General features: G+C 51.8%; 1 protein-coding gene across 1 annotated transcript in view; it reads right to left on the reverse strand.

The window, feature by feature from the left end:
• The window catches only part of TAF1B (TATA-box binding protein associated factor, RNA polymerase I subunit B), a 40,119-nt gene extending 13,651 nt beyond the window's left edge, over positions 1–26,468 (reverse strand). Inside the window, exons 1-8 of the mRNA XM_080686976.1 lie at positions 26,392–26,468; positions 24,444–24,542; positions 21,348–21,435; positions 18,274–18,371; positions 17,063–17,158; positions 16,748–16,895; positions 14,811–14,967; positions 11,084–11,183 (exon numbers count right to left, since the gene is read on the reverse strand). Coding sequence (XP_080543102.1) covers positions 11,084–11,183; positions 14,811–14,967; positions 16,748–16,895; positions 17,063–17,158; positions 18,274–18,371; positions 21,348–21,435; positions 24,444–24,542; positions 26,392–26,409 — 804 coding nt within the window. The 5' untranslated portion in view covers positions 26,410–26,468. The remainder of the gene's footprint in view (positions 1–11,083; positions 11,184–14,810; positions 14,968–16,747; positions 16,896–17,062; positions 17,159–18,273; positions 18,372–21,347; positions 21,436–24,443; positions 24,543–26,391) is intronic.
• Between the last annotated feature and the right edge of the window lie 469 nt (positions 26,469–26,937).

A 26,937-nucleotide genomic window follows, 5' to 3' on the forward strand; every position in this document is an offset into this window, starting at 1 on the left:
TTGTCCTGAAACTCATCCTGTAAGACGGTCACCTGGCGGGGCCTGGCAGTGACGGACGCCCGAAGGCTTTCCCCGTCAGTGGGCCAGCGGGGACCCAGTTTCACCTGGGCGAGACCGCTCCGGGCCGAGTGAGTCATCCTGGCAGCGTGCCCTCGGTGGGGCCGGCTGAACCAGCGTGACATCTTTTCTTTTTACTCATTCAGAGAGATCAGAATGTTGTTGATCAACATTCAAAATACTGGAGCAGTGCTTGGGGGGGTGGGGGGGGGACTCCCAGCCCCTCCCTCTGCGGAGCGGGAGGGTGACCACAGGACGGCCTCCTGCGAGGACTGGGAACACTGTCGGGGCCACGCAGAGTCCTGCTACAAGTGACCTGTTTAGAAACTGGTCTGTGGGTTGAGAAGACATAAAAATGAAGCAAATCAAGGCTGAAAAGACAGAAGCCGCGCCAGTGGCAGGAAATACTGCATCTGTGATAAGAGACAGTGCCGGGCCAGCCTCGGCGCCCGCGGTGACTGGTTTTTGGTGCCTGCATAGGTAGGGTGTCCCCGAAAGAGACCAGATGTGCAGTTCTTTCCACCAGAACTAAAAGATTTTTGCTGGAAGAAAATGATGCTTCGAATCAGTACCGTACTCCAGAAACTTGAGTCAAAAATAAAATAGCAGATGAGGCAAAGGCAGATAAAGGAGATTATCTTCAGATTAAGTGAAAAACCAAAAAGACAGAAAGAAAGGTTACCTACCTGGAGTTGGGAATCACAAAGAAAATACCAAGCTGAACTGGCACACCTGCCCTCCCCCAGCGCTGCCCTCCCCCAGCTGCCCTCCCCCAGCGCTGCCCTCCCCCAGCGCTGCCCTCCCCCAGCTGCCCTCCCCCAGCTGCCCTCCCCCAGCGCTGCCCTCCGCGGGGAGGCAGGAGGCTGCGGGAAAGGAAAGGAAACAACCCCCCAGCTCCAGCTCCGCACTCTGCACCCAGGCCCGGGTTTGCGGGAGCCTGTCAGCTTTGTTTTCACTGGGGAGAGGGGCCCCCTTCAATACTAACGGAGCAGCTTAAGGGAAGGAAGCAGTTGGCCAGGATAAAGGGTTAAGGGTCTTTAAAGCTCTCTTTTTTTCCTGCTTTGTTTTTTAAGGTGTGCTCGACTTTCTGGAATAACAAAAACAAACTAAAACCGAACACAGAAGAAAAACAGTCCCAGTAGCCCACACACACAAAACTCCACTGGCTTATCTCCGCCGCCATCGCCTGGAACAATCGCACCTTTTGTCATTGCTGGTGGAGGCACAGCTGCCGAGGAAGCCAAGAGGTGGAGAGAGCAGAGGCATGAAGGAGGGAGAAAATGCTTCCTTTGTTAGCGAAAAGCGTTTCCATTTAAAAGTTTCGACACACCGTGGAAGAGTGAACGCACCTCTGTGAGCAAAGGCACGGCATGCGATGAGGAAGAGCTGTCAGGTACACATACAGTCATTTGAAGACGTTCAAACCTCCCCCCTTTTCCCTGAAAACCGAGGGGACGGGCGGGAGGGAACGTGGACTCTAACCAGCAGAGGCTGAAGACGCGTCTACAGGGTACATATAGCCCTGGCCGGTGTGGCTCAGTGGATAGAGCGGGGGCCTGCGGACAGTAGGTCCCGGGTTCCATTCCGGTCAAGGGCACGTACCCCGGTAGCAGGCTCCTCCCCAGCCTGAGCCCTGGTGGGGCCTCGTGCAGGAGGCAACCAAACGATGTTTCTGACATGGCTGTTTCTCTGTCTTTCCCTCTCTCTCCCATTCTCTCTAAAAATCAGTGGAAAAATATCCTCGGATGAGGATTAAAAAAATAACCAAACAACGAAGGGTACATACATACAGTACACATGACACACTGGGCTTGAGTGGTACAGATTCATTTCACAGAAGGGAAAAACCACACGGTACATGTGCTGAAAGACCGGGAGGCTGTAACAGGTCGTCCTCGCATGCATTAAAAAGGAGCGCTTGGGAAAGCTTTTTATTGAATTTCACAAATATTTCGGCGCGTTTCTTTTCCTTCATGGAGCAATGCCCTCGGACAGGTCAGGGCACGCTGGAGTTTCTGTTACACAACAGCAGGCTGATGGCCCGACCGAAATACCTGTCAGCGGGTGCTCCCTGCGGAGCCCCACCCTCGCGCTCATTGTTGTTCTGCAGCAAAGATGCGGCTGAGCAGCCAGTGCTACCGGCACCTGCTAATCCGAAGGGAAAGCAAGACCTTCTGTCCCACAGCACAGCCAACAAGGAAGGACAGCCGCCCCGAAGCAACGACCCAGCTCTGCTCTGCCTGTGCTGGGGGGAGGGATGCACCCCACACGCCTGGGGAGCCTCCGGCAGCTCACCTCGCACTTCAGCCACGAGGCCTTTCTCAATGGCTGCACCTACCAGGGCGTCCCAGGAAACACTTTTCTATGTCCAAGTCCAGTCTACTGCGCGTCTGCGGAAAGCACATTGCTTGCTGTGAAATGTAGCCTTGGTCCTGGGGGTGAGTTTAGAAATGGTGTCGGCTGCACAGACAGACAAATCTTACGAATAAACACAAATGTACGAACTGACGGCCAATGAAGACTTGCCAACAGCCCCGGCCAGTGTGGCTCAGCGGCTAGAGCGCCGGCCTGCGGACCAAAGGATCCCGGGTTCCACTCTGGTCAAGGGCACGTACCTTGGTTGCAGGCTCCTCCCCGGCCTGGGCCCTGGTTGGGGCACCTGCTGGAGGCAACCAATTGATGTGTTTCTCTCACATCGATGTTTCTCTCTGCCTTTCCCTCCCTCTTTCACTCTCCCTAAAAATCAAGGGGAAAATATCCTCGGGTGAGGATTAACATAAAAAAAAAAAAAAAAAAGATTTGCCAACGGAATGGGAGACAAGAATTTCTTTGGCCCCAGGATCAGAGCGAGGGAAAACCCACAGAGTCCTCCTCCTTTATTTTATTTTATTTTATTTTATTTTATTTTATTTATTTTTATTGATTTCAGAGAGGAAGGGAAAGGGAAAGATAGAAATATCAGTGGTGAGAGAGAATCACTGATCAGCTGCCTCCTGCACGCCCCCTACTGGGGATGGAGCCTGCAACCCGGGTGTGTGCCCTGATCGGAATAGAACCCGGGACCCTTCAGTCTACAGGCTGCCGCTCTATCCACTGAGCCACACCAGCCAGGGCGAGTCCTCCTTCGTGAGAGCCTCTGTTCTCCGACTATTCTGCTGATGCTGCAGGACTTGTCTGAACCCACATATCTGCACTGAGGAGATGAACAGCTGGGGTCCAGAAGAGCAGATGACCCCAAATAACTCCTATTCAGTCTCGCAGGGCCATGGGGTTATTTGTGCAGCCATGCACCTGTGTCATGACTCAGTCTGCTGTGGACTAGCACGCAGCCTGGTCCCTTTCTCTGCTCCTGGAAGCAGAGGTGAGGGCAGACTGGGCTAAGCACGCCAGCTACTGGGAGGTGCTGGCCCAGAATCAAACTAAGTCGCAGACAATCCACATTAAGGTGCTGGTTTCACTTAGCAAATATGGCGTATGATTCTCCTAAAAGAAGTATCATCCGTGTAGCTCACACAGACATTTTCTGACCGAAGCAATTCGCTACTGGGTTCAGTATATTGGTAAAGAGCACAAATTAACTTTCAGATTATTTATCTCACACACTGGTTTTCATGAGTGATACCAACACACCCATATTTGCATTGTTAATATCCTTGCTTATAAGCAGAAATTATATCCCTTAGATATTTATCACTTAAATATTAACAGAATGCTTTTTTGTCAATCAAATGCCACTACTTACTGGCCTCCCGATATATAATGAATACATCAGAAGCAGTCTGGAAGTTTCCTGCTTACGTGGGAAAGCTCCCCAAAGGATTAATTTGCGATCTTCTAAAAATAAAGTATGTAACGTATTCTGTTTTCTTTAGCTATTTCAGATCATTTTGTCAATTAACACAGCCTGAGTCCTGACCACGGGTACAGAATTGCATTAGGTCTTATGGATAAGAAGTATTAAATGTGGTCCCTGCTGTCACAGAGTACTGGGGGTGCAAGACATATGTACATAAACCCATGCATTACACACTGCCTTGACGCCTCTGGGTCAGAAGTTCTATTTAGACAACATCCTCCAGCTGCCTTTAAAGTCTTAAAAAATACAAAAGAATACATGTAACATACTGTAAGCCATAGAATAAAATGGATACCATGGGATGAAATGTTAACAGTTGAATCTGGGCAAAGGACATATAGGTGTTCTTTGTACTTTACTGTATTGTTTGTATTTTTGCAAGTTTTCTGTAAATCTAGTATTTTTCCAGAATAAAGTTTACTTAAAAACAGAAAAACTCTTCAAGATATAAGTGAAAAAGGCCAAGTGTGATGGTTACTGTTACCAAGGCACAACATGTAACTGGTACCCCAGAAAAATCCAGGGAGGACATATTTCTGACGCCTGTGCTTCTACCAAAATGTCCGTAAGAAACCGCTCACCTGTTTTACCCAGTCGCCTCACTCAAGATTAACTTAAAAACAGCCAACGAAAGCAAGGATTACTAGGAAAAGAATTGTGTGAACAACAGCCCGTAACCAGTAACGTGGTCAGCTGGGGGAAATGTTTAAGCAAAGAGTAGACTAGTGACAGTATTCATGAACAGAGATTGCAATTTTTTTAAAAACCCACTAATAAATGAGCACTGAGATACTTTTAGGCATTTAAGAAAAAATCTGACTACTGACTCTATTTCTAAATATCTAAAACTCAGCATCGGAACACTTCTGTTTCTGCCATGAAGGGTTAGGTGCTGACAATCCGAGACCTGGAAGAAAACATCTAACAGTTCCCGGCCCTGGCCAACAGGAAGCGCAGGGCTAATCTCGGAGCAAACAAATGGCGCCGTTTATTGCCTGGGGGCGGAGGCCCAGCTGCAGCACAGGGCGTGAGGGGAGGCCGGTGGTCTGGCTGACTGAGGAGACAACACGGTCTCTGTAAGCTTCGGTGGCTAATCGCAGCAGATACCAGAGTATAAGTAATAAATCAACAAAGGAGATCAATGAAACCAACAAATCTTAATTCAAAGGAAGGAAGGAATGCCCGGCCAGTGTGGCTCAGTGGTTGAGCGTCGACCTTTGACCTAGGAACCAAGAGGTCACGGGTTCGATTCCCTGCCGGGGGCACATGCCCGGGTTGCAGGCTCCATCCCCAACCAGTAGGGGGCATGCAGGAGGCAGATGATCCATGATTCTCTCTCCTCATGGATGTTTCTCTCTCTCTCCCTCTCCCTTCCTCTCTGAAATCAATAAAAATACATTAAAAAAAAAAAAAGAAGGAAAAGGGGAAGAAAAAGGAATAAAGACTACACTGAGTGGCCAGATTATTATGATTTCTGGATGCATAATAATCTGGCCACTCAGTGTATATCCTAGCTAATAAAAGAGTAATATGCAAATTGACCATCACTCCAACACACAAGATAGCTGCCCCCATGTGGTCAAAGATGGCTGCCCCAATGTGGACACAAGATGGCCGCCAAAAGATGGCCAGCAGGGAAGGGCAGTTGGGAGGGATCAGGCCAGCAGCGGAGGGCAGTTGGGAGGGAACAGGCCTGCAAGGGAGGGCAGTTGGGGGTGACCAGGCCTGCAGGGGAGGGCAGTTAGGGGCAATCAGACTGGCAGGGAAGCAGTTAGGCTTCAATCAGGCTGGCAGGGGAGTGGTTAGGGGGTGATCAGGCTGGCAGGCAGAAGTGGTTAGGGGCAATCAGGAAGGCAGGCAGGCGAGCAGTTGGAAGCCAGCAGTCCTGGATTGTGAGAGGGATGTCTGACTGCCTCGAGGGGTCCCAGATTGGAGAGGGTGCAGGCTGGGCTGAGGGACACCCTGCCCCGTGCACAAATTTCATGCACTGGGCCTCTAGTCCTATATAATAAAAGGCTAATATTCAAACTGTCTCCTCGACCAGGAGTTCGACCAGCAGGCAGGCCGGCCAACCACCCATGTCCCCTCCCCCTGGCCAGGCTGGCCGGACCCCACCCATGCATGAATTCATGCACCGGGCCTCATACATACACACACACACACACACACTGAGTGGCCAGATTATTATGCGTTCAGAGAGAACAATCTGGCCACTCAGTGTAGATGGGACAAATAATAGTAAGATGGTAGATGTTAACCCAACCAAATTTAGAATTACATCAAATATAAATGGTCTAAACACTTTACTTAAAAGGCAGCGTTATCAGACTGGTTAAAAATTATCAACACTTAACTACATATTATCTACCAAATACCCATTTTAAATATAAAGACATAGGTTAAATACAAAAGATTGGAAAAAGATGTCTATAATAACAAAAGCATAATATACAAATCAACCAAACGGCCCAACAGCAGAACGACCATCCGGACGACCACGCTATGACATGCACTGGCGCCAGGCCAGCCAAGGCGGGTGTGATGAGATTGGTCAGGGGGCCAACGTCACCCCACCATCGCCCAGGCCTCCCTCTGCGGAGCAATTGATGTGAGGGTGGGGGGGGGCCTCTGTGATCAACCAGCCTGCAGAAGGAGGCCCAGGCCACCAGCTGATGGGTCGATCGATGGGGGGGGGGGGGGGGGCAGCTCTGGGATCGCTCCAAAGAGGGAGGCCCAGGCCACCCTCTATGGGACGATTGATTGGGGGGCTCCGCAGAACCGGGGAACTGGGGATGTATGGTGGCGGATGCGGGCAGCGCCAGGCCAAGGTGAGTGCGGGGGAGGGGGTGAGTGAGGGGCCGAGGTCGGGGCCAGGGCTGCAGCCGGGACTGCGAGGCAGCGTGGGGCTGCAAAGGCCTACCCGTGCACAAATTTCATGCATCGGGCCTCTAGTATTGTATAAACATTGATTTTTTAAAAAAGTTGAAGTGGCTACATTACTATCAGACAAGGTAAATGTTAGAACAAGAAATATTACCAATATTACAAAACTTGTCCCCAATTTTAAAAACTTCGGAGGGGCGCCCTAACTGGTTTGGCTCAGTGGATAGAGCGTCAGCCTGCGGACTGAAGGGTCCCAGGTTCGATTCTGGTCAAGGGCATGTACCTTGGTTGCGGGCACATCCCCAGTCTGTTTCTCTCTCATCGATGTTTCTAACTCTCTATCCCTCTCCCTTCCTCTCTGTAAAAAAGCAATAAAATATATTAAAAAAAAAACAAAAAAAAACTTCGGAGGGGCAATAAACAGTTTACATTAGATCTGATACTGAGAACACAGTATATCGGGCTGAAGCCCTGTATCATCACCAGAAATACACGTGGCTATACCAGCTGCCGGCACTACCACACCGCCCGGGAAGGCCTCCATCGCACACCCTCACTGAGCGCCGCGCAGGGCGTCTGAGAAGGTGCGCCACGGCACGGCAGTACAGCTCGGATGCTGCCCGCTGCGGGCCACGCTGCAGTCATTCCCACATTTGGCAACAAAGGGATCCGTTGTAAGTGAAAGGGCGCAGAGAACACGTTTTTAGAACCGTCAGTTTTACAGACTGAAACTTGAGTGTCCGCGTGAGTAAATAGAGGGTGAAACCACATTCCTTAACCCAAAAGGCAATCACTGGTTAGGGGCCAATCCCAAGCACGTAACCTAAATCTGGGAAGCAATATCCTTCGCAAGAAGCTGGATTAGGGCAATCAACATTACAAGATGCCACAATGAGAAGTGAGAGTCATTTCCATAGACTTCCTGGAACCTACTTGGAGAAAATTTAGAAATGAGCGCAAAGGTTCAATTTTCTTTTAATAGACTTTTAAGATGCAAACTCTTGTTTTCCAGAAATGACACATTTTTCTCCTCCAAGCAGCCTGGTTACCTCTGTATCTTCACCTTAGAGGAAAAGCTTTTCCAGGCGAGATAGGCCTACATTTTGAATATATTATCCCAAATAATCCTCAGCAGCACCCGGATGAAGCAGAGGTATATTTATTCCCAACTCACATTTCTTGTTAGGACAGTTTCCTTATTGGAAAAATAAGAAAAGTAAACTAAATAATCTCTAAATTTCTCCCAGCTTTAATATTCCATGACTATACTAAAATTTCTGGGGTCTATTCCTGAGAAGTTTAACATTTGTTAAAGACAACTAAGTGATAATTTTAGGCGCCAGAAAAGAGTAAAAATAACCTCAACCAAGCAACGATGATCAACGTACCAAACTGAATGGTGAATGGCTCCGAGAAATCAGGTTAAACCCCAATTAGGATGTAAGATAAAGACTATACTAGGGATTTAGAGGAGAGAGAAGGGGAGAGGGACGAGGAGGGGAGGGAGCCAGAGGAAAGAGAATTTTTATTAACCAAAACCAAGCTGGTAATTAACACAGAAATGGTAACTCGGTTCCGCTGGTTCCTCTAGGAAAGTGGAATAAATGTACAGACACACACCTGGAGTCACTGGACCAGGTGTCTCTTCCTCTGAGCAGAGCACTGAATACTCGCTGGCAGTTAAGTTTAAAATGACTAATTAATGAGTTACACAGACTGTAAAACGCGTTCTCTTAAGACAAGCCTCAGTGCGACAGTTTCAGGGCAGCGTCAGCGTGCCAGACTCTGTCGCCTCGAGCACGGCTGCCATTGGAAACGGTGAAAACCCCATCAACCCCGAGTCCAGCTCGCTCCGAATCTCAGGGCTGGTGTACGCTCTCCCCGACGAGAGAGGCCTCCTGAGGGTCAGGTGCACCTCAGACCCCGCGCCCCCCTCCCCGACTCCACCCACGTCCCACCACTTCGCTGCCAAGCAGCTGGGCCTGGAGCGCCCGCTGCAAGAGCAGACGCGTCCTCTGGCCCCAGTCCTTTGAGGCTGAGAAGGAGACCAGCCGCCTTCCAGAAGGTGCGCCCTTCCAGCCACCTGTACCTCCTGCAGACACAGGGACGCGTCCCCCACTGCCCCTACCCACCAGCCCCCCTCCAGCTGGCTCCTCCGCCCCCCGCTTCCTGTCCTGGCTGCCAGCGCTGCCACAGGCCCACCTCTTGGTTTCGGGAGCCAGTCTGGAGCCCCTTGTTGGCCCCAACGGCCTCCTCCCACGTCCTGCCCGTTGCTCCCCGCTCCCAGGCTCATTGCTTGGTGTGGCCCCTCATCTGTCTCCTTCCCAGCGAGGTCTGCCTCAGCCATGCCAGGCTACGTTCAGAGTGCGAACACCAGGCACGTCACCTCAGACCGGTGCGTCGGTAACACAGGGGTGAGGACACTACTCCGTCCTTCGGACGGCTGGTATGGATAATAAATGAGCGTACGAAGTCTTTGAAACAGGGCCTGGTACATGATAAGCACTCCCACACTAATTCATCTTTTGTTTGTCCAGGTCAAGAGGGGCTGCAGCTGCCCTGGCCGGTGTGGCTCAGTGGATAGAGCGTCGGCCTGCGGACTGAAGGGTCCCGGGTTCGATTCCAGTCGGGGGCGTGTACCTTGGTTGCGGGCACGTCCCCGGTGGCGGGTGTGCAGGAGGCGGCTGGTCGATGTTTCTCTCTCATTGATGTTTCTAATTCTATCCATCTCCCTTCCTCTTTGTAATAAGTCAATAAAATCTATTAAAAAAAAAAAAAAAAAAAAGAGGGGCTGCAGCTCACCCTCCCTCCTCGCGCTTCCCACGCATGGGCCGGGCGAGCACTGGCACTGCCTTCTCTCTCCTGGTCTAAGGCGGCGGCTCTCCACCTTCCTGACGCCGCGGCCCTTTAACCCAGCTCCTCGTGTGGTGGGGACCCCCAACCGTAACATTATTTTCGCTGCTACTTCCTAACTGTCATTTTGCTACTGTTATGAATCGTCATGTAAATATTTGTGTTTTCCGATGGTCTTAGGCGACCCCTGTGAAAGGGTCGTTCGACCCCCAAAGGGGTCGCGACCCACAGGTTGAGACCCGCTGGTCTAAGGGAATAGGGACCGTCCCTGAGAGGCCACCTCCAAGCCAGCGCTGCGTCCCTGTCACGGGAGCCGCTCTGCTCACGTTGTCCTGCGGGAAGAGCCCCCGGGCTTGCAAATCCAACGTTCTCTACAAATCGTTCACAGCGACCGATATTCTGGTTCCATGCAAAAGGCTGCTAGCACTTAACGACCTCAGGGGCAAAATGTTACGCATCTTGCAGACTTCTGTATCGGTGTCTCCACCTCCTTCCGGCTCAGTGCTTCAACAGCACGTGACACGGTTCTATCTTCACGGCACCCAAGCAGGAGTGCTGGAGAACCGGGTGATGAGGAGGGCAGACAGCAGGCAACGGAGCAAAAGATGACGCAATGAGCCTAAGGCAGCCGTGGGCAAACTACGGCCCGCGGGCCAGATCCGGCCCGTTCGGCTGTTCTATCCGGCCCGCGGAGCCGAAAGAGCGGAGGGTTCTCTTGCTCTCCCCTCCGCTCCTTTACTTTGAATTTATATTAGTTCACACAAACACTCCATCCATGCTTTTGTTCCGGCCCTCCGGTCCAGTTTAAGAACCCATTGTGGCCCTCGAGTCAAAAAGTTTGCCCACCCCTGGCCTAAGGCCTAAGGTACCAGAGTCCCCAGGCTGGGACCACCAACATGACCGCGGCAAATCACTCGCCTTTCTGAGGTGTTCGCTGGCCCGGAAGTGGGGTAAAGTGAAATAATTCTCATACAAGGGTTACAAGGATCACCACTGTCTCTCAATGAAACTGCAAACACGGAGGGTTGTGAAGGTTAGGAAGCCTATGAAAGTAACGCCTGAAGTGGGCAAATGGAAGATACTGCTTAGTTCTAGTAATATTTAGTAACCTAAACACCTTCTGGTGATGGAAAAGGAAAGATAACCTTCGGGGAGTGTAAACAGGGATAAAGACTCAGAGTTAAAGGACAGAGCCCTTCCCCGGGAGACGTCGGAAAACAGATCCGGAGGGGAATGCAAGCAAAGGGCTTAGAACGCCGCCTCTTGAAACAAGATAGTACCTTTCTCCAAAGCGACGCAGCTTACAAATAACAACAAGAACTCCTGTTCGGGGGTCTGAAATTCCTTAAAGGTTTCTATATAGAACTTGTAAAGTTTTATACCATTCTTGTGTCTTATTCGTGATGACCAAGTTAAAAAAAGAAAATAACTTACCTCTATAGCAAAGATTCCTTTGTCACGCCCATATAATTTCATCTCTTCTGGAAAATGCTCAAAAGCATTTACATAAGGAATATGGCCCTCTTCAACAAATCTGTTTTTAAAAAGAAAGAATTCCAATAAGAGATATGTACTGATTTAGCGAAGTAATCCAAAGAGCTGAAAATGCTGTCATTCAAAGACAAGGTCCCAGGATACACTGTCTGTACTTATAATTTTATTGTATTTTTCAAAAGTTGCCATTGGTGCCCAACTGGAAATGTAACAAACTGGTTCTTCCCCGCAGATGATGTAAGAGGCAGCACTCAAGTTGAGCACATTTACTTGCAAAGCATCTCCTGCACCCGCTCACCTGGTTCCATTTCCACCTCCACCACCCTCGTCCCAGCCCCACTCCTTCCTGAAGTGTAGCAGCGTCGCCACGCGTCCCCCTGCCCCACCGCGCCCTCCTGGAGCCCAGTGACCAGGTCTGCCTCTCCTGCTCAATCTCCCAGGGCCTCACTGTCTCCCTCCGACGGAGCATGCTGTCCTTTGGAGCGATGACCAGGCTGTGGAAGTAGACAGAGATGGCTGCACAGCCTTGTAAATGCGCTGAGAACCACTGACGGGCATTGAAAGGGTGAATTTATTGTATAGGAATTTTATCTCAGTGAAAAGAACCCGAACTCCTAACCAGGCTAACAAAGACCTCTATCTGACCTCTGCTTATTAGGCCCCTGTCCCCACCTTCCTACTCCTTCAGATTCGCTCCCTCTGTCCCACTGGCCCCTCTCCTCCCTGACCACACAGAGCTCCAGGGCTGGGCCCCTCACCTCCCTCGACCCGAGCGCTAGCCCGTCTGATAGCCCCTCCGGCTCTGTTTTCTTTGAAAGTGCGGCTTAACCCCCCCTTCACAGTGAGACTCCCTCAGGACCCGTCTAAGCAGCCAGCTGGTCACTCTGTCACGCCATCCAACTTCCGTCTCCGGCAGGCACTCCACTCTGGGGTCAGTTTTACACAGTCATGTCCTTGCTCATCTGTTCCCGCCTCGAGTCTAGAACTTTGTGAGAGCAGGGACTTGATCTATATGGCATCTCAAGAATAACACCTGCACATCATCAATATTCAATAAGCATTTGTGGACTGAACAGTGTTGGCTATTTTTACTTATTGCTGTCACTGCTGGGTAGCCAGGGCGCTCTAAAGGCTAAGGTAAGGGTGATGGATTTATCCCGAGGACCACAGATGCCGAGCAAGGATGTAAACGGAGTGATGCGTGATCAGTAAGATATGCAGGTGTCGGAGCCAGGCTCGTCATGTATTCTCTTCAGATCAATGTCCTTTAAATACTTGTTCAGGGTTTGGAGGGGGCTCTCAATTCAGCAGCCACAGGAATCTCCTGGAGGGCTCAGGAAGGCAGAGAGGACGGGCCCATGGCCAGGGCGGCTGGTTTAGAAGGGGAGGACGGCCCGAGGACCTGCGTTTCTCACGGGTCCCGGGCGATGCTGCGGCCAGGGCCACGCTGAGAACCTGGACTTAGAGCTCTTCCTAAGCAGAGAACGAGGACCTGCTCGTCTCCTTTATTCCAAGCAAGTGAGCTCAGTCCCCAAATGTGTATGTGAACCGAGCAAACAAAAGCCCTCCAGCCAGTGAGATCCAATCTCCTTGAAGGCGCTGTAAATTCCCCTGCGAGGGAGGAGGGGACCGAGGGAGGAGGGCAGGAGGGGATCAAGGGAGGAGGGGAGGAGGGGATCGAAGGAGGAGGGGAGGAGGAAGGGAGAAAGAGGAAGGAAGGAAAGGAGGAGGGGAGAGGAAGGAAGGAAAGGAGGAGGGGAGAGGGAGGAGGAAGGGAGAGAGAGGAAGGAAGGAAAGGAGGAGGGGAGAGAGAGGAGGAAGGGAGAGAGAGGAAGGAAGGAAAGGAGGAGGGGAGAGGGAGGAGGAAGGGAGAGAGAGAAAGGAAGGAAAGGAGGAGGGGAGAGGGAGGAGGAAGGGAGAGGGAGGAGGAAGGGAGAGAGAGGGAGAAGGAAAGGGAGCCGGGGAGAAAGAGATGAAGGGGCAGGATTTCACCTCGATCTTCCCACCACATATAACATTCCCCGAGAAGAATTTCAGGTAAATATTTCTCTCCATCTCGTGAGATTTCTAGCAGAGTTCTGCTAGCCTCTTACCGCCGCCCTGGGAGGGTGGCTCGCCTGCATCCGCCAGGGGACCAGACGGCTGTTTCCGCAGGCCCCTCCGGTTAGGGAGGAGATGGCACACCACTGCAGCCACAGGGCTCGCCTGGGAGGTTGCTAAGCAACCAGGTGAAGACAGGCAGGGAATGGGGAGAGGAAAGTGGTTCGAGAGTTACTCTGCAAGTGTGGCTGACGGGATGTGTGTGCAGAGGGGAAGAGTCAGGGCTGAGCCTGGGCGGCGGGGTCGGATGCCAGAGGCGTGGCGTTTCCGAAGAGGGAAAGGCTGGATGGAGAGGAGCTGGGCTGAGGGGAAGACGAGGAGCCTCGTTTGGTCCTGCTGATCCCGAGAGCCGTAAAGACCGCCCAGGAGTGGCCGCCGGCTGCCTCGGGGATGCACATGGGCCTGGCCCTCAGTAAACAAGTCTGGGCTGGAGACAGGGACTCGGGTGTCATCACCAGAGGCGGTAATTAGAGCCCTGGGAGAAGATGAGGTCACCCCACGGGGCAGACAGAGCAAGACGGGGTTTCAGCCTAACAGTAAAGTCACTGAGTCACAGACGATGTGCATGCGGGTGAATCACCCTGAGCAAAGCCTTGTTATCTGGTTGATGTGGCCAAACTCAAAGGTACTCGCATCGTTCACTGGAGGCGTTTTGTTTCATCCGAGGGCCTCGTGCCAAGAATGATGGTGACGGCCAAGGAGGAGGAGGAGGGGAGGAGGAGAGCAAAGGAGGGGGGCGAAGCCCCGGTACAGCACCGGTTCTCCGGTGCCAGCCCTGGTCGAAGTGCTCTGCACGTGCTCAGTCCTGAAGCAGCTGCAAGCCTGCGAGGGAACTAGTGTCACTCCTGCTTCACCACGAGAGAGCAGAGGCAGGGACATTCCAGCGGCACCTGCTCAGACTCCCTGACATACAAGCAGCAGGACGCAGGCGCATGGTCTGAATCTGTGCTCTTAACCACTCCACCGCTGGCGACACCCAAGTGTTGTTAGACAGAATGCGGAACGCAAGGGGACAGCGACACATTCATGACTTGGGCACATCTTCGCTATGGTGAGAAATGGGTGCGCACAACGCCATCATTTACTCATTAACCATAAGCCCTGCAGATTATCTTGAAAAATGTAAATGCCAGCTATCTGCCTAACAGGTTCTTCCCACAGGTTTGTTTTCAATTTCCCCACATGAACACCGGCAGCCTATGTTTAGCTCTTGTGTAACTACATTAATAACCATTTGCCAACGTGAAGGTCATCTGTTCATCTTCTCCCTTAGAAACAAAACCACTAATACTACCACTTGAATGTCACTTTTCTTCTTCAAAGCATCTGACTCACAGTAGATAATTAACTTCCAACGCCGTGTAAGGCAGGTACTATTATTTCCCCTTTATGAATGAGGAAGCCGGGGAGATGGTGAGTTACTAGCCCAGGGAGGACTGAGTTACAGAGTTAGAACGCCGGTTACCCCGTCTTCCCAGGCCCTTCCTAATTCATGCCTCGTGGGTCACACTATCCACGTCTGGCCCGGTCCGCACAGATAAGCACCCACACCCCCGAGGCCGCTTACCGCAGGAGGTCGGAGAGGGCAAGCGCCTCCCGCTGCCACAGCAACGACAGGCCGCAGAGAGCCAGGGTCACGGGCACGGTCATCTTCACAAGCCCCTTCTCCTTGCGCAGAGAGTACTCGACTCCATCCAGAGACCCGGAGCAGACGGATGCCATTTCTGTGGGGACAAAAGGAGAAAACCTGACATCCAAAGAGGCACTTGAACCTGTGGTTCTCAAAGCATCGTCCCTGGACCAGCTGCCTGGGGTCGCCTGAGCCCCGAGGAGCTGCACCAACGTGTCCCACAGCCTGCAGGGGCTGAGGACGCCCAGGATGGAGGACGGCTACTCTACAAGCTAAAAGGACACAGGTTTCCACAGAACACGAGACGTTACGATATGTACCATGACAGCTCGCAGGAACTGCCAGGTAAGATGGCAGGCTGGAAACCTGCTCGGCTTAGCGTCTGCTCTGTCTCACTAAGCAATTATAAAGGCAATTTTAAAAGGTAACCCCAAGAACAAACAGGTGGAAAAGGGAGAAGAGCAGTACAGGCTGAAAGCTGGGAAGCATCTGGACAGGCGATTGGGCCTTAGCAGTCCTCAGAGAGCTGGACTCATGGGTTAACCCAGGGGCCCCCGGCAACAGGGACGGTCGGGCTAACCCCCGGAGAACTAACTGCCGGAAACTCTGATCAGACTCGCACCCCAGCGCCACAGCCCAAGGACTGCCCGCCCCAATCGTGGCAGGAGCCTGGAAGCTCTCCTCTAGAAAGCGGGAAGGAAGGGGCTCTGGGGTAGGGACCTCAGTCACATTCACGGCTGAGTCGGGCATCTTATGAAAATGGGGCGGGGGGCGGGGGTAAGTGAAAGGTCACATATGGAGTCCTGAGGCAACCCCTCTCCCCGGGCCCTCTTCCGCCCGCCCACTTTCCAGAACAGCCAGGATGACACCCTCCGACCAGGAGCCTCCGAGAGAGTTCTCTGGAAAACCGGGTCAGCTCCCGGGGAGCGGCCTCCAGGTGGGAATGCGGGAGGGCCACTAAGGAAGGGACCAGTACTCGGCCTCCCCGCGGAGCCCAGGGACCAGACTCCCCGGGGTACAACTGCGGACTTAGACCAGAAAATGAGGCGCGCACACACACGGACCGCGGCTTCATTCCGCTGGTTTAGTCTGTGCTTGGAAACGGGATGTCACCTTGGACGCCCGTCTACCGACCGCGGGCTAAGCTCTCTCACTGGGCGGCAGTGGCTTTTCTTTTTTCTTTTTTTTAATATATTTTATTGATTTTTTACAGAGAGGAAGGGAGAGGGATAGAGAGCCAGAAACATCGATGAGAGAGAAACATCGATCAGCTGCCTCCTGCACACCTCCTACTGGGGATGTACCCGCAACCAAGGTACATGCCCTTGACCGGAATCGAACCTGGGACCCTTCAGTCTACAGGCCGACACTCTATCCACTGAGCCAAACCGGCTAGGGCTGGCAGCGGCTTTTCTTTGGAATCCTGAGCCCACACATGTATGTGATCTTTACTGAGTTGGCCTCTGTCCTTCTAGACCAGCCGTGGGCAAACTACGGCCCGCGGGCCGGATCCGGCTGTTCTATCCGGTTCTCTTGCTCTCCCCTCCGCTCCTTTACTTTGAATTTATATGAGTTCACACAAACACTCCATCCATGCTTTTGTTCCGGCCCTCCGGTCCAGTTTAAGAACCCATGGTGGCCCTCGAGTCAAAAAGTTTGCCCACCCCTGTTCTAGACCCACTGACTGTTGGGCTCCCTTTCAACATCACGCGACAATATTCACGCAGAGACAATGTGCCTCCATAACATGGCCCGGAGGTTTCACTCCATTGCCTTCTGCCAGGCCAGCCTCCTTCCCCGGAGCGAGGAGGCTGGACTGCGCTCCTTCCGCGGCGCCACCAGCTTTCGCCCCGGGCATCGCGTCTCCTCTTTACCTGACTGGGGGGCTCTGCTGCGGGGGGAAGGCTTCCTGTGGCCGCCAGCCTGGGGCTCGGCCCCACTTTCCACAGAAGAGGGGCCACTGCCGTCACTCAGCAGCGCAGGCTCACTCTCCCAGTCCGAGCGGCTCGGACTCCCCAGGACCTATTTGCAAAACATCATAGTTACTACATAGGAATTGAAAATTAAATGGCAATTAATTCCCCGGAACCTAAACAATTCCTGACCAGCATCAACCCCGGGGGGCGGGCCCATCCTCCTCTCCACGCCTCCCGCGGTGGCCCTTGTCCCACTCTCTGTGGCTCACTTACCGCGGCTTTCCTTTTCCTGGCATAAACCGGGTTTGCGCAATACGCCTGCTTGCTCTTCTGAAGGTAGCGCTTCCAGAAATTATGTAAAACTTGATTCTGAGGTGGAAGGGAAACGAGGGAGATCGGTGTTCCGACGACAAATGCACTCGCACCTCTCCCCCACAGCGGCTCGGTGCGGCTACGTCCCTCCCCACAGCCTCGCCGAGCGCAGTGGCGAGCAGACGCCCTGAGCTCCCTGTGCTCGCGTGACCTCTGCCAGGCCAGGCAGTGCCTCCTCGGCCACACCCGGCCTCGAGGTCCCCTGCGCGGCTGCCCCAGCAAAGCCCCTCCACAGCTCTCCTTGGGGACGCGGCCCACACCGTCTCCCTCCCTTCTCCTTCTGCCCTTCGTGTCGCTTGTGAGCGCCCGGAGTCTGACTTTGCTCACTCACTCCCCGCTCCCCAGCGAGGCTGGGTCTCCAGCGCTTGGCCTGCAGGGATGGTGTGAAGCAGGTGTACAGTAACCACAGTGCCAAGGCACTGGCCTTACAGAGTTTCCGAGATGGCTTCAGCTAGATGGGCAAATACGAAATGCAAAACGGAACAGTCCCTCTCGGGGACACTCTTCAGACGCAGCAAAGTGAAAGGATGCCCCAGACCAGCCGCAGCAGGTCACCTGGGAACTTGCTAGAAAGGCCAATCCTGGGGCCGCTCCAGACCTCCTGCCCAGCAGCTCTGGGACGGGGTCAGCAGTCTGTGCTTCCACAGGCCCTCCAGGCTCCGGACACAAACGCACGCCGGAGAAGCGCGGGTTCGTGCCTCGCTCCCCAGGGAGCGTCTGGGACTCAAGTCCTGCTGGGGCCACACACCGGCTTCTGTCTCAAACCCCGAGCCCGGCCCACGCCGTCCCAGGCCCCTTGGGAGCGGAACTAGCACACTGCCACCCGAGAGGCAGCAGGAAGCCTGCAAAGTGACTCTTTTACACTGTTTAAGTCAACGTTTCCCAAACGCACGCTGAGTCAAGCCTTCCTTGTTTTCTGTGAGCTGTCTGCTTCTTCACACCCGGGGAATGCAGTGTGGGAACTGCTGGTCTAATAAAAAGACTAAAGCAAAAACATCCGAAGCAAGATTCTCCCGGCAGCCCCCTGGTGTTTCTGGTTAGTTTCACTGTACATCTTACTGCTCCTCGAACTACAGGAGGGAAAGCTCACATCCAGGCGCCCACGGACTCACCTTTAATTCGGGGCCTACCCCCAGGGCCTTTAAGGCCTCTGCCTGCTGACACAGGATGTGCTGGAAGCCTTCGCACACGTACCAATCCCAGCCTTTCTCTGAAAGACAGACACCGGTTTCAGACACCCCACCGACCAGGTGTGCTGAGCGGCGTCAGGGTGTGCTTTACCGAGGGCACGCCCCGCGCCTGCGCACGGGCACGCCGTTTGACACGGGGCACTGCCGCTGTCTGTGTCCCTGAGTGGGGTTTCCACTTACAGCCTCGTTTCCAACACGGCAGATGTGTGCCCCAAGGCTAAAGCTAAACGTTATTTTTATAATGGATGAGATTTTGTGTTTCACATTATCCATAGTTTTTCTGAGATGTTCATGTAAAAGGTAGGAAAATGGTAGTCACCATGTTAAACAAACGAAATACGTTTTAAGAAGCATACTGTGGCCGAAACCGGTTTGGCTCAGTGGATAGAGTGTCGGCCTGTGGACTGAAGGGTCCCAGGTTCGATTTCGGTCAAGGGCATGTACCTTGGTTGCGGGCACATCCCCAGTGGGAGGTGTGCAGGAGGCAGCTGATCGATGTTTCTCTCTCATCGATGTTTCTAACTCTCTATCCCTCTCCCTTCCTCTCTGTAAAAAATCAATAAAATATATTAAAAAAAAAAAAAAAAAAAAAAAGAAGCAGCATACTGTGCAGCCAATGCCCAGTGAAGCCGGCATGGGACTCAGCGCCGGCCCCTGGCCTCCGCTGCTCTGCTCCCACGCCCAGGAAGGCAGCGGTGCGCGTCTGGGGACGGAACGGACAGAAGCAGGAGAGGGTCCAGGCCACAGGAGAGGCAACACAGCCACGCCAGCGCCCAGTGCCCAGCGGCATTCTGCTTCTCCGAACACGGCTCCAGGAGCTCGGGGGAAACTGCAAGCGAGGAAGCCCCCGTTCTGGAGCGGTGCCAGGTGCCAGGTGCGCGCTGGGTGCGGGAAGCAGGTTCTCTTCCTCGGTCCTCAGACGGCCCGAGAGATGTGACAGACAAGAGCTACGAGTTTAAACAGAGCCACCGGGTAAGACCCGCACGTTTCCCCCGCCTGCTGGACAGACGCCGTCCTTGGAAGGTGGAGCAGCAGCCTTCGCACACAGAGCTTCTGGAGTCGACTCCAAGGTCCCTCCCCTGGTGCAGTGCCAGAGGCCTGCGCTGCTCCCCCGCACCTGTGTCACGAGGCCCAAGCCCAGTTTCTGCAGAGGGTCGTGGGTTGTACACGAGTGAAAAGGAAAGCCTGTCATTGCGATGCACCCCAAGTGCAGGGAGGGAGGGGAAGCTCTTCAACCTGGGCCCCGTGCACTCCTCCTCCTGCGCCTGCCCTCACCCGCACGCCCTGGCCCAGCGTCTGCTCTCACCCGCACGCCCCGCGTCTGCTCTCACCCGCACGCCCTGCACTGCTCTCACCCGCACGCCCCGCGTCTGCTCTCACCCGCACACCCCACACTGCTCTCACCGCACGCCCCGTGTCTGCTCTCAGCCGCACACCCCACACTGCTCTCACCGCACGCCCCGTGTCTGCTCTCACCCGCACACCCCACACTGCTCTCAGCCACATGCCCTGCATCTGGGCTCCTTGTCCGCATAACAGACAGTACCACCTTCATTTTACAGAGGAAGGAACGAAGGTCAAAGAGGCTGAATATAAGACACCTGACATCTCATTTGAAGCACCTGAAGTTCCTGCAGCTACTTAAGTTTAACTGTACATTTAACTATTTACATGGGTCAAAGCCAAACTAACCAGGTTTACCCTAACAAAATTCAATTAAAACTAATCACAAGTCCCCGTGGAGGTTACACAGGAGCAGAAGCTGGCACCTGGGCACTCTGCCACCCACCAGAGCAGTGAGTGTCGCTCATGAAATTCATTCACATGTTCACATTTCCGTTTCAAGCGTGCGCCCCTGGAGCCCTTCACGTGGAAGGAGCCGTCATTAGCCGGTTTCCAACCTGAGAATCTGGCCCTAGGTCATCAGTGGCAACATACAAAGCATCAGGTAGACTACCTGAGATTCCTCTCCAGAGGTTAATTACATGTACTTACTGCATTAGTGAGACAGATACCTTTCAAAGCACACCCATGCCGAGGCTAGGTTTTCAAAATGTTTTTATTGATTTCAGAGAGGAAGGGAGAGGGAGAGACAGAAACAGCAATGATGAGAGAGAATCACTGATCGGCTGCCTCCTGCACACCCCACACTGGGGATCGAGCCTGCAACCCAGGCATGTGCCCTTGAGCAAAATCGAACCCAGGACCCTTCAGTCCTCAGGCCGACGTTCTACCCACTGAGCCAAACCAGCTAGGGCCTGAGGCTATTTTAAAGAAAAATAATCTTCCCTATTTTAAAAGGGTGTGTTCAGCCCTGACCGGTTTGGCTCAGTGGATAGAGCGTCGGCCTGCGGACTGAAGGGTCCGAGGTTCGATTCAGGTCAAGGGCATGTACCTTGGTGCGGGCACATCCTCAAATAGGTGGTGTGCAGGAGGCAGCTGATCGATGTTTCTCTCTCATCGACGTTTCTAACTCTCTATCCCTCTCCCTTCCTCTCTGTAAGAAATCAATAAAATATATGTTAAAAGTAAATAAATAAATGGGTGTGTTCAAAATTCAGTGTGAGAAATGGGTTTCTGAAAGTTGACTATCAGGTTTAACTGGCCTAACCTGACAATTCCTGCTGAATCATTTCAGAAAGTAAGCATTTTTCTTTAAAGCACAGAAAGTCACATTCATGAGATGATAAATATAGAGCAGAAAGCATACGCCGACAGATAGAGATACGCTCCTTTGGCATCGTTCTTTTTTTGCGTAATAGTTGCTCCACTGGAAAAGCGACTTGACAGCAGCAGGGTGGAAAAGGACATGCTGGCAGACACCCGCCTCCAGTCTCACCATCAGTAACCACCCACTGTAACTCCACGTTGGATCACCTGCTTACAATTCTGGCCACTTCTCTAGAATCTGTTTAACATTCCATTCCACATCCCCAACTCATGAAGGTGCAAACCAAGGCTGAAGCATGCTAGGCACATATGAAGAATGAGCTTACCATGTTTATTTCTCCCTTTAAGCCCCCGGCTGATGGCTTGTATTTTAGTGTTAGGAATCGCCTCGGTGTTTAAAACTTCCTTAGATCTCTGCAGGAAACGGAAACATCGTCATTAAAACCACAGCTTCATGTCTCCCACATACGTTTCCAAGCTGTTCTGGAAGTACAATGAAACCGTGAGTGCCAGAACCAATGATGGTAACGTTTGGGGGAAATTACATAAATTGGAACATTCCGATTAACCTTTCTGTTGCTTTCTCATTCAAAATTACTCCCTACCTAAACAGTGCCTGGAATACAGTAAACACTGAATAAATGTCTGTCAAATGAATAAACTTTTATTTCAAATCACTTGTGTGTGTGTGTGTGCATGTATGTGGGTTAACCTTTTATTTTTATTTATTTTTTTAAATTTATTGGTGAAAGTATTACAGATGACCCCTTTCCCCCCCATTCACCCCCTCCTCAGGCCTTAGCCACACTACTGTATCCTTGGGTTATGCAAAAAGCATATCAGTTCTTTGGTAAAATCACTTTCTAATTGTTTCAAATCAAACCTAAAGTCAGCTCTAGCAGGTTTGGCTCAGTGGATAGAGCGTCGGCCTGCAGACTGAAGGGTCCCAGGTTCGATTCCGGTCAAGGGCATGTACCTTGGTTGCGGGCACATCCCCAGTAGGAAGTGTGCAGGAGGCAGCTGATCGATGTTTCTAACTTTCTATCCCTCTCCCTTCCTGTCTATAAAAATCAATAAAATATATTTAAAAAAAAGAAAAACCTAAAGTCACATATATCAGTTTTTTCTGCACCAAAAACGCTTTGGAATTAAAACAATTTCTGTATTTATTTTAATCAGCAATGCCTAAACTACACATCCTACTTTTCTGTATTTGAAAAATATTCTAAAACAGCTTTATTTATGAAATTATAAAAAAACTACCTTTTATTTTTGTCCAATTACAGGATTTGGGAATGACTAAATGGTAGGTACAATCCACTCCAAAGTCTTCAATTCCAAGTGCTCTCAGACACTGGAACCTCAGGTTCTGGCTTGCTCTCTGCTTACGGCTCTTTCTCTCTCTCACACATGTATTAAATCTTCTTCAAAATTTTATAAATGCCTCCAATGTATACTTTCCCTAATTGTGGCACCAATAATATTATTTACAAACAAGCCATGTTTTACAATCACACACACAACAAAGAAAAGTGCCCTAGAATTCAGATCTCCTAACACCCGGTCCAGAGTTCCGTCTACCTTTCACTAATACTGAAATAAAAATGTAGCCATTACTATATAATTACATAATTTTAAGAATTCTATCCTAAAAACATATATATAAAATTGAATTACTTAATACTCTTAACATACTTACTCATAATGTAAAAATATAGAAACACGATCAAGTATATATTTTTCTTAAATAAATCTCTTACTTCAGTAATACATGTAGGTGAAGTTATTTTCTTCCACGTAATCAATACTTCATAGCTTTGTTTAGTATCTTTAAATAATATGTAGGCACTTACCGCAGACATAATTTTATGTGCAAATAATATGCAGACATTCTAGTCATAAATTTGATTTTCCAGAAGCAATCATCTTTTGTGTGTGCATATCCAAAACCATCACCATAATCAAAACAACGAACATACCCCTTAGCCCAGTGGTCGGCAAACTGCGGCTCGCGAGCCACATGCGGCTCTTTGGCCCCTTGAGTGTGGCTCTTCCACAAAGTACCACGGCCTGGGCGAGTCTATTTTGAAGAAGTGGTATTAGAAGAAGTTTAAGCTTAAAAAATTTGGCTCTCAAAAGAAATTTCAATCGTTGTACTGTTGATATTGGGCCCTGTTGACGAATGAGTTTGCCGACCACTGCCTTAGCCCAACCATGTCATCAGAGGGCACTTATCTTTTAAACACTGTGTGACTGCATGGAAGTCGACATAAGGACTTGCGCTGCAGACAGAAGGACAATGACTGTCTCCAGAACAAGCTTGTGTGACTGAGTTGCAAGCTAAACTAACCATTTTCTCAAGGGGAATTTTTTTTCACTTGTTTCATACATTTTTTCCAGGTTTTTTGTTGTTTAGGGTAGGAAGGTAAATCTGGGTCCTGCTACTCCGTCCTGGCCAGGAGCAGAAGTCGACACAGTGACACTGATCTGTCCCAAATGTGCCTTTCGTAAGGGGATGTGGTGAGGGTAGCTTCTGCTCCTTCCTCTGAGCAAATCCTTTTCCAGAGAGAAGAGCCGTAGCATGTTTATGTCCAACAGCAGTTGCCCGCACCCTTGATTATTTGGGTTCTGTTGCCCTGAGGTGTGTAACCAGGACAGGACCTCGCACTCCGGTGGGAAGGGGCCGCCCTGATCAAGGCCATGCAGGACAGAATGGCAGTCTCTCCTCTAAAAGGCAGGTGTGGTGGGGTAAAATGAACACTGGAGTCAGAAGACTCGGGGTCAAGTCCTGGCTCAACACTTCATACTTGTGTGGCTTTGGCAAACTCGCTCAAGTCGTGAGCCCTACCTGCCCTGTCTCTAGACAGGCACAACAGCGTAGCTCACAGGGTGTTATGAGGAGGGAGTTAAGGACTGGGTAAGAGAACGCTTGGCCATCTGTAAGGTACTGTACAAAGATAAAACAATAACGAAGCCTATTTCCAACAGTCCTCCATCTTTCTAACATTCCATCTCCCAAACCTCTAAGATCCCACCACACATTAAAAACTCCTAACTCATCCAAGAACTACGGTTTTAATTATTTCCCCATAAGACTACACCAAGCATGTCAAACTCAGAGGCTAGCACGGGCCAAATAAACGAGGCATGCGGCCTGCGGGCCACGAGTTTGACACGCCTGGACTACACGGTCTGAATCAGGGAATCAATTATACGTACGGCCCAACAAAATTTCAAAAACTCATCCTAGATCCAACTCACAAATTCCTTCTCCTGTGTAAGCACTTGAAGACTACTGACATCTGTGGAATTGGCGTTATTACAGGACCCATAAGAACAGATCAACTCTTTGCCACATACGAGGCTGAACCTGCAATGTTTGAAACACGAGCTCAAGTTCGTGGATGAGATCTGCTACTTACGTCTGTAACGTTGTGGCAAGAAGTACAATAGTACTTGCCCTCATCGGTCAGACCCCAGGACACGGCGGCGCACTGGGCACAGCGCTCTCTGAGCGCTTTCTGCAGGGAGAGAGGAAAGCCGCATTCAGCACATGGGGCCCAAACCCTGCAGTCCCCCCCACACATAAAAAACCATCAAAATAGCCCTCACCGGTTTGGCTCAGTGGATAGAGCGTTGGCCTGCGGACTCAAGGGTCCCAGGTTCGATTCCGGTCAAGGGCATGTACCTTGGTTGCGGGCACATCCCCAGTAGGGGGTGTGCAGGAGGCAGCTGATCGATGTTCCTCTCTCATCGATGTTTCTAACTCTCTATCCCTCTCCCTTCCTCTCTGTAAAAAAAATCAATAAAATATATAAAATAAAAAAAACCCATCAAAATAGAAAATCCATAAGAGAGATGATCCATAAGCAGGGAGAACAGCAGTTCAGGTTCTGAAGCAGTTTGAATGGATTAAACTATTAAAGAAGAGTTTCTATAACATGCAATGGGTGAGGGGGGAGGGATAAAGAAAAGGTGGTAGGGGTGAAATAGGAACAAGATGAGTGAATACTAGTAAAATTCCTTGAAAATGCTGTGATTAAAAAAAAGATAGCAAGAGTTAAGTATAGAGGAGACTTCACAAATAGAAATAGCATACCATTTTTAATAGATTTTTTAAAAATTGATTTTAGAGAGGAAGGGAGGGGGAGAGACAGAAACATCAATGATCGTTAAGCAGCAACCCGGGCATGTGTCCTGACCGGGAGTCCAACCCCAACCTCCAGGTTCACAGGTCAGTGCTCGGCCACTGGGCCACACCGGCGGGGCAGAGGCCCGATTTTTATTATAGGTGTTTCGATTGATTCATTCAGCAATACCAGGAGCATCAACAATCTGTGTACTGGGCATTTAAGTAGGTGATGAGGATTCCAGGGGGAGCCAGACAGACCTGGTGCCCACTCACAGCACAGTCAGGCTAAGGGTGCTGGAATGACCAGTGTCATGAACAGCCGTTACCCATCCATCGCTCAGTGAACAGCTAGTGAGCATCCACAGTGAGTAAAGGCCTTCTCTTCCCATAGCGCTTCTCCACGTCCCTAGACCCGTGGTCGGCAAACTGCGGCTCGCGAGCCACAGGCGGCTCTTTGGCCCCTGGAGCGTGGCTCTTCCACAAAATACCACGGCCTGGGCGAGTCTATTTTGAAGAAGTGGCGTCAGAAGAAGTCTACGTTTAAAAAATTTGGCTCTCCAAAGAAATTTCCATAGTGGTACTGTGGATATTTGGCTCTGTTGACCAATGAGTTTGCCGACCACTGTACCCTAGGCTGTCACTCCATTCCTGGCCCCTGGTTCTTTGGTGTTTGACAGGATCATTGGTCTCATGACAGAATGCTTTACCGCCACCCAGGACGCCGGCACCTCGTGTGGTAAGCCAAAAGCGAACGCCCCGTTTATTTTGGCGAGTTGGTCACGTGTTCTCTAACCCCGTATCGAGAACGACCGTTCATTCCCTGGAGGGTCCCCAAACCCGAATTTGGAATCCCTGCACGAGATGGTGGCGAGGATTCCCAGGGGTTACCTGGGGGCATTCCGGTTCCAACACCGACGCTCCCTCTCCCGCCCCAACATCACCCCCCGCCCCCCCAAACCCACCGCTCATCCTCTTCCCGAAGCACACCCACCCACACAGGCTGTCACCCCACCCTCTCTGCACCCACACCTCCTCCAGCCAGAAACTCCGGCCTCTTTCCCCAAAACACGGGCGCGCGCCCTCCAGCCCCATCCCCGTCCCCGCCCGCAGCCTTGCGCCCCGCCCCCTGCGGTCAGAGGCCGCCCCGCAGGCAGACGGCGTCCTCCAGCCCCTCCTCCCCAGCTCGGGTCCCCTCCCGCCCGGCCGTGCGGACCCGCCCGGCCCACCACCCCGCTCACCGCCTCCTCTCGGTCCATAGCGACGCAGCGGCCGCCGACGCCGTCGGGGCCCGTTACCCGGGCAGCGAGCGCAACTTCCGGGAGCGGCGGGAGCGGCGTTCCGGGCGGAAACCGAGACCCTGACTTTGAGTTCCGGGCGCCTGCGGCCGCGGTGGAACCTCCCTTGGCTCCCTCCCGGGGCGAAGCCGCAAACCCTGGGTCCCCCTCCCAGACAGCGTCCCTGTCCAAGTCAAGGGAGCGGAAATGACACCTGTAAGGAGCTGGGCGGTGCCTCGTGCTGAGCTGATGCAGCCACGCCCTGTGCGCCTGGCGTTAATTCGGAGACCCGCTCACTGATGGGGGCCGCAGGGAGCGCCCCACTCCACGTGGTTCGGATAGCGCGGGAGGCGTGGGCTCCGCAGGGAAGAATAACAGGTGCTGGTGGGATCTGGGTTTCCAGTCCGGCTTTCCTGCTTCCTGGGCCTCAGTCCCCTCCTCTGCAAAAGCTAGCCATTACCTGTGAGCGCCCTCTCATTGAGCCTCACCTATGGAAGTGCTCACAACTTT

Source organism: Plecotus auritus (assembly GCF_963455305.1).
Source record: "Plecotus auritus genome assembly, chromosome: 8".
In the NCBI taxonomy this organism is placed as follows: domain Eukaryota; kingdom Metazoa; phylum Chordata; class Mammalia; order Chiroptera; family Vespertilionidae; genus Plecotus; species Plecotus auritus.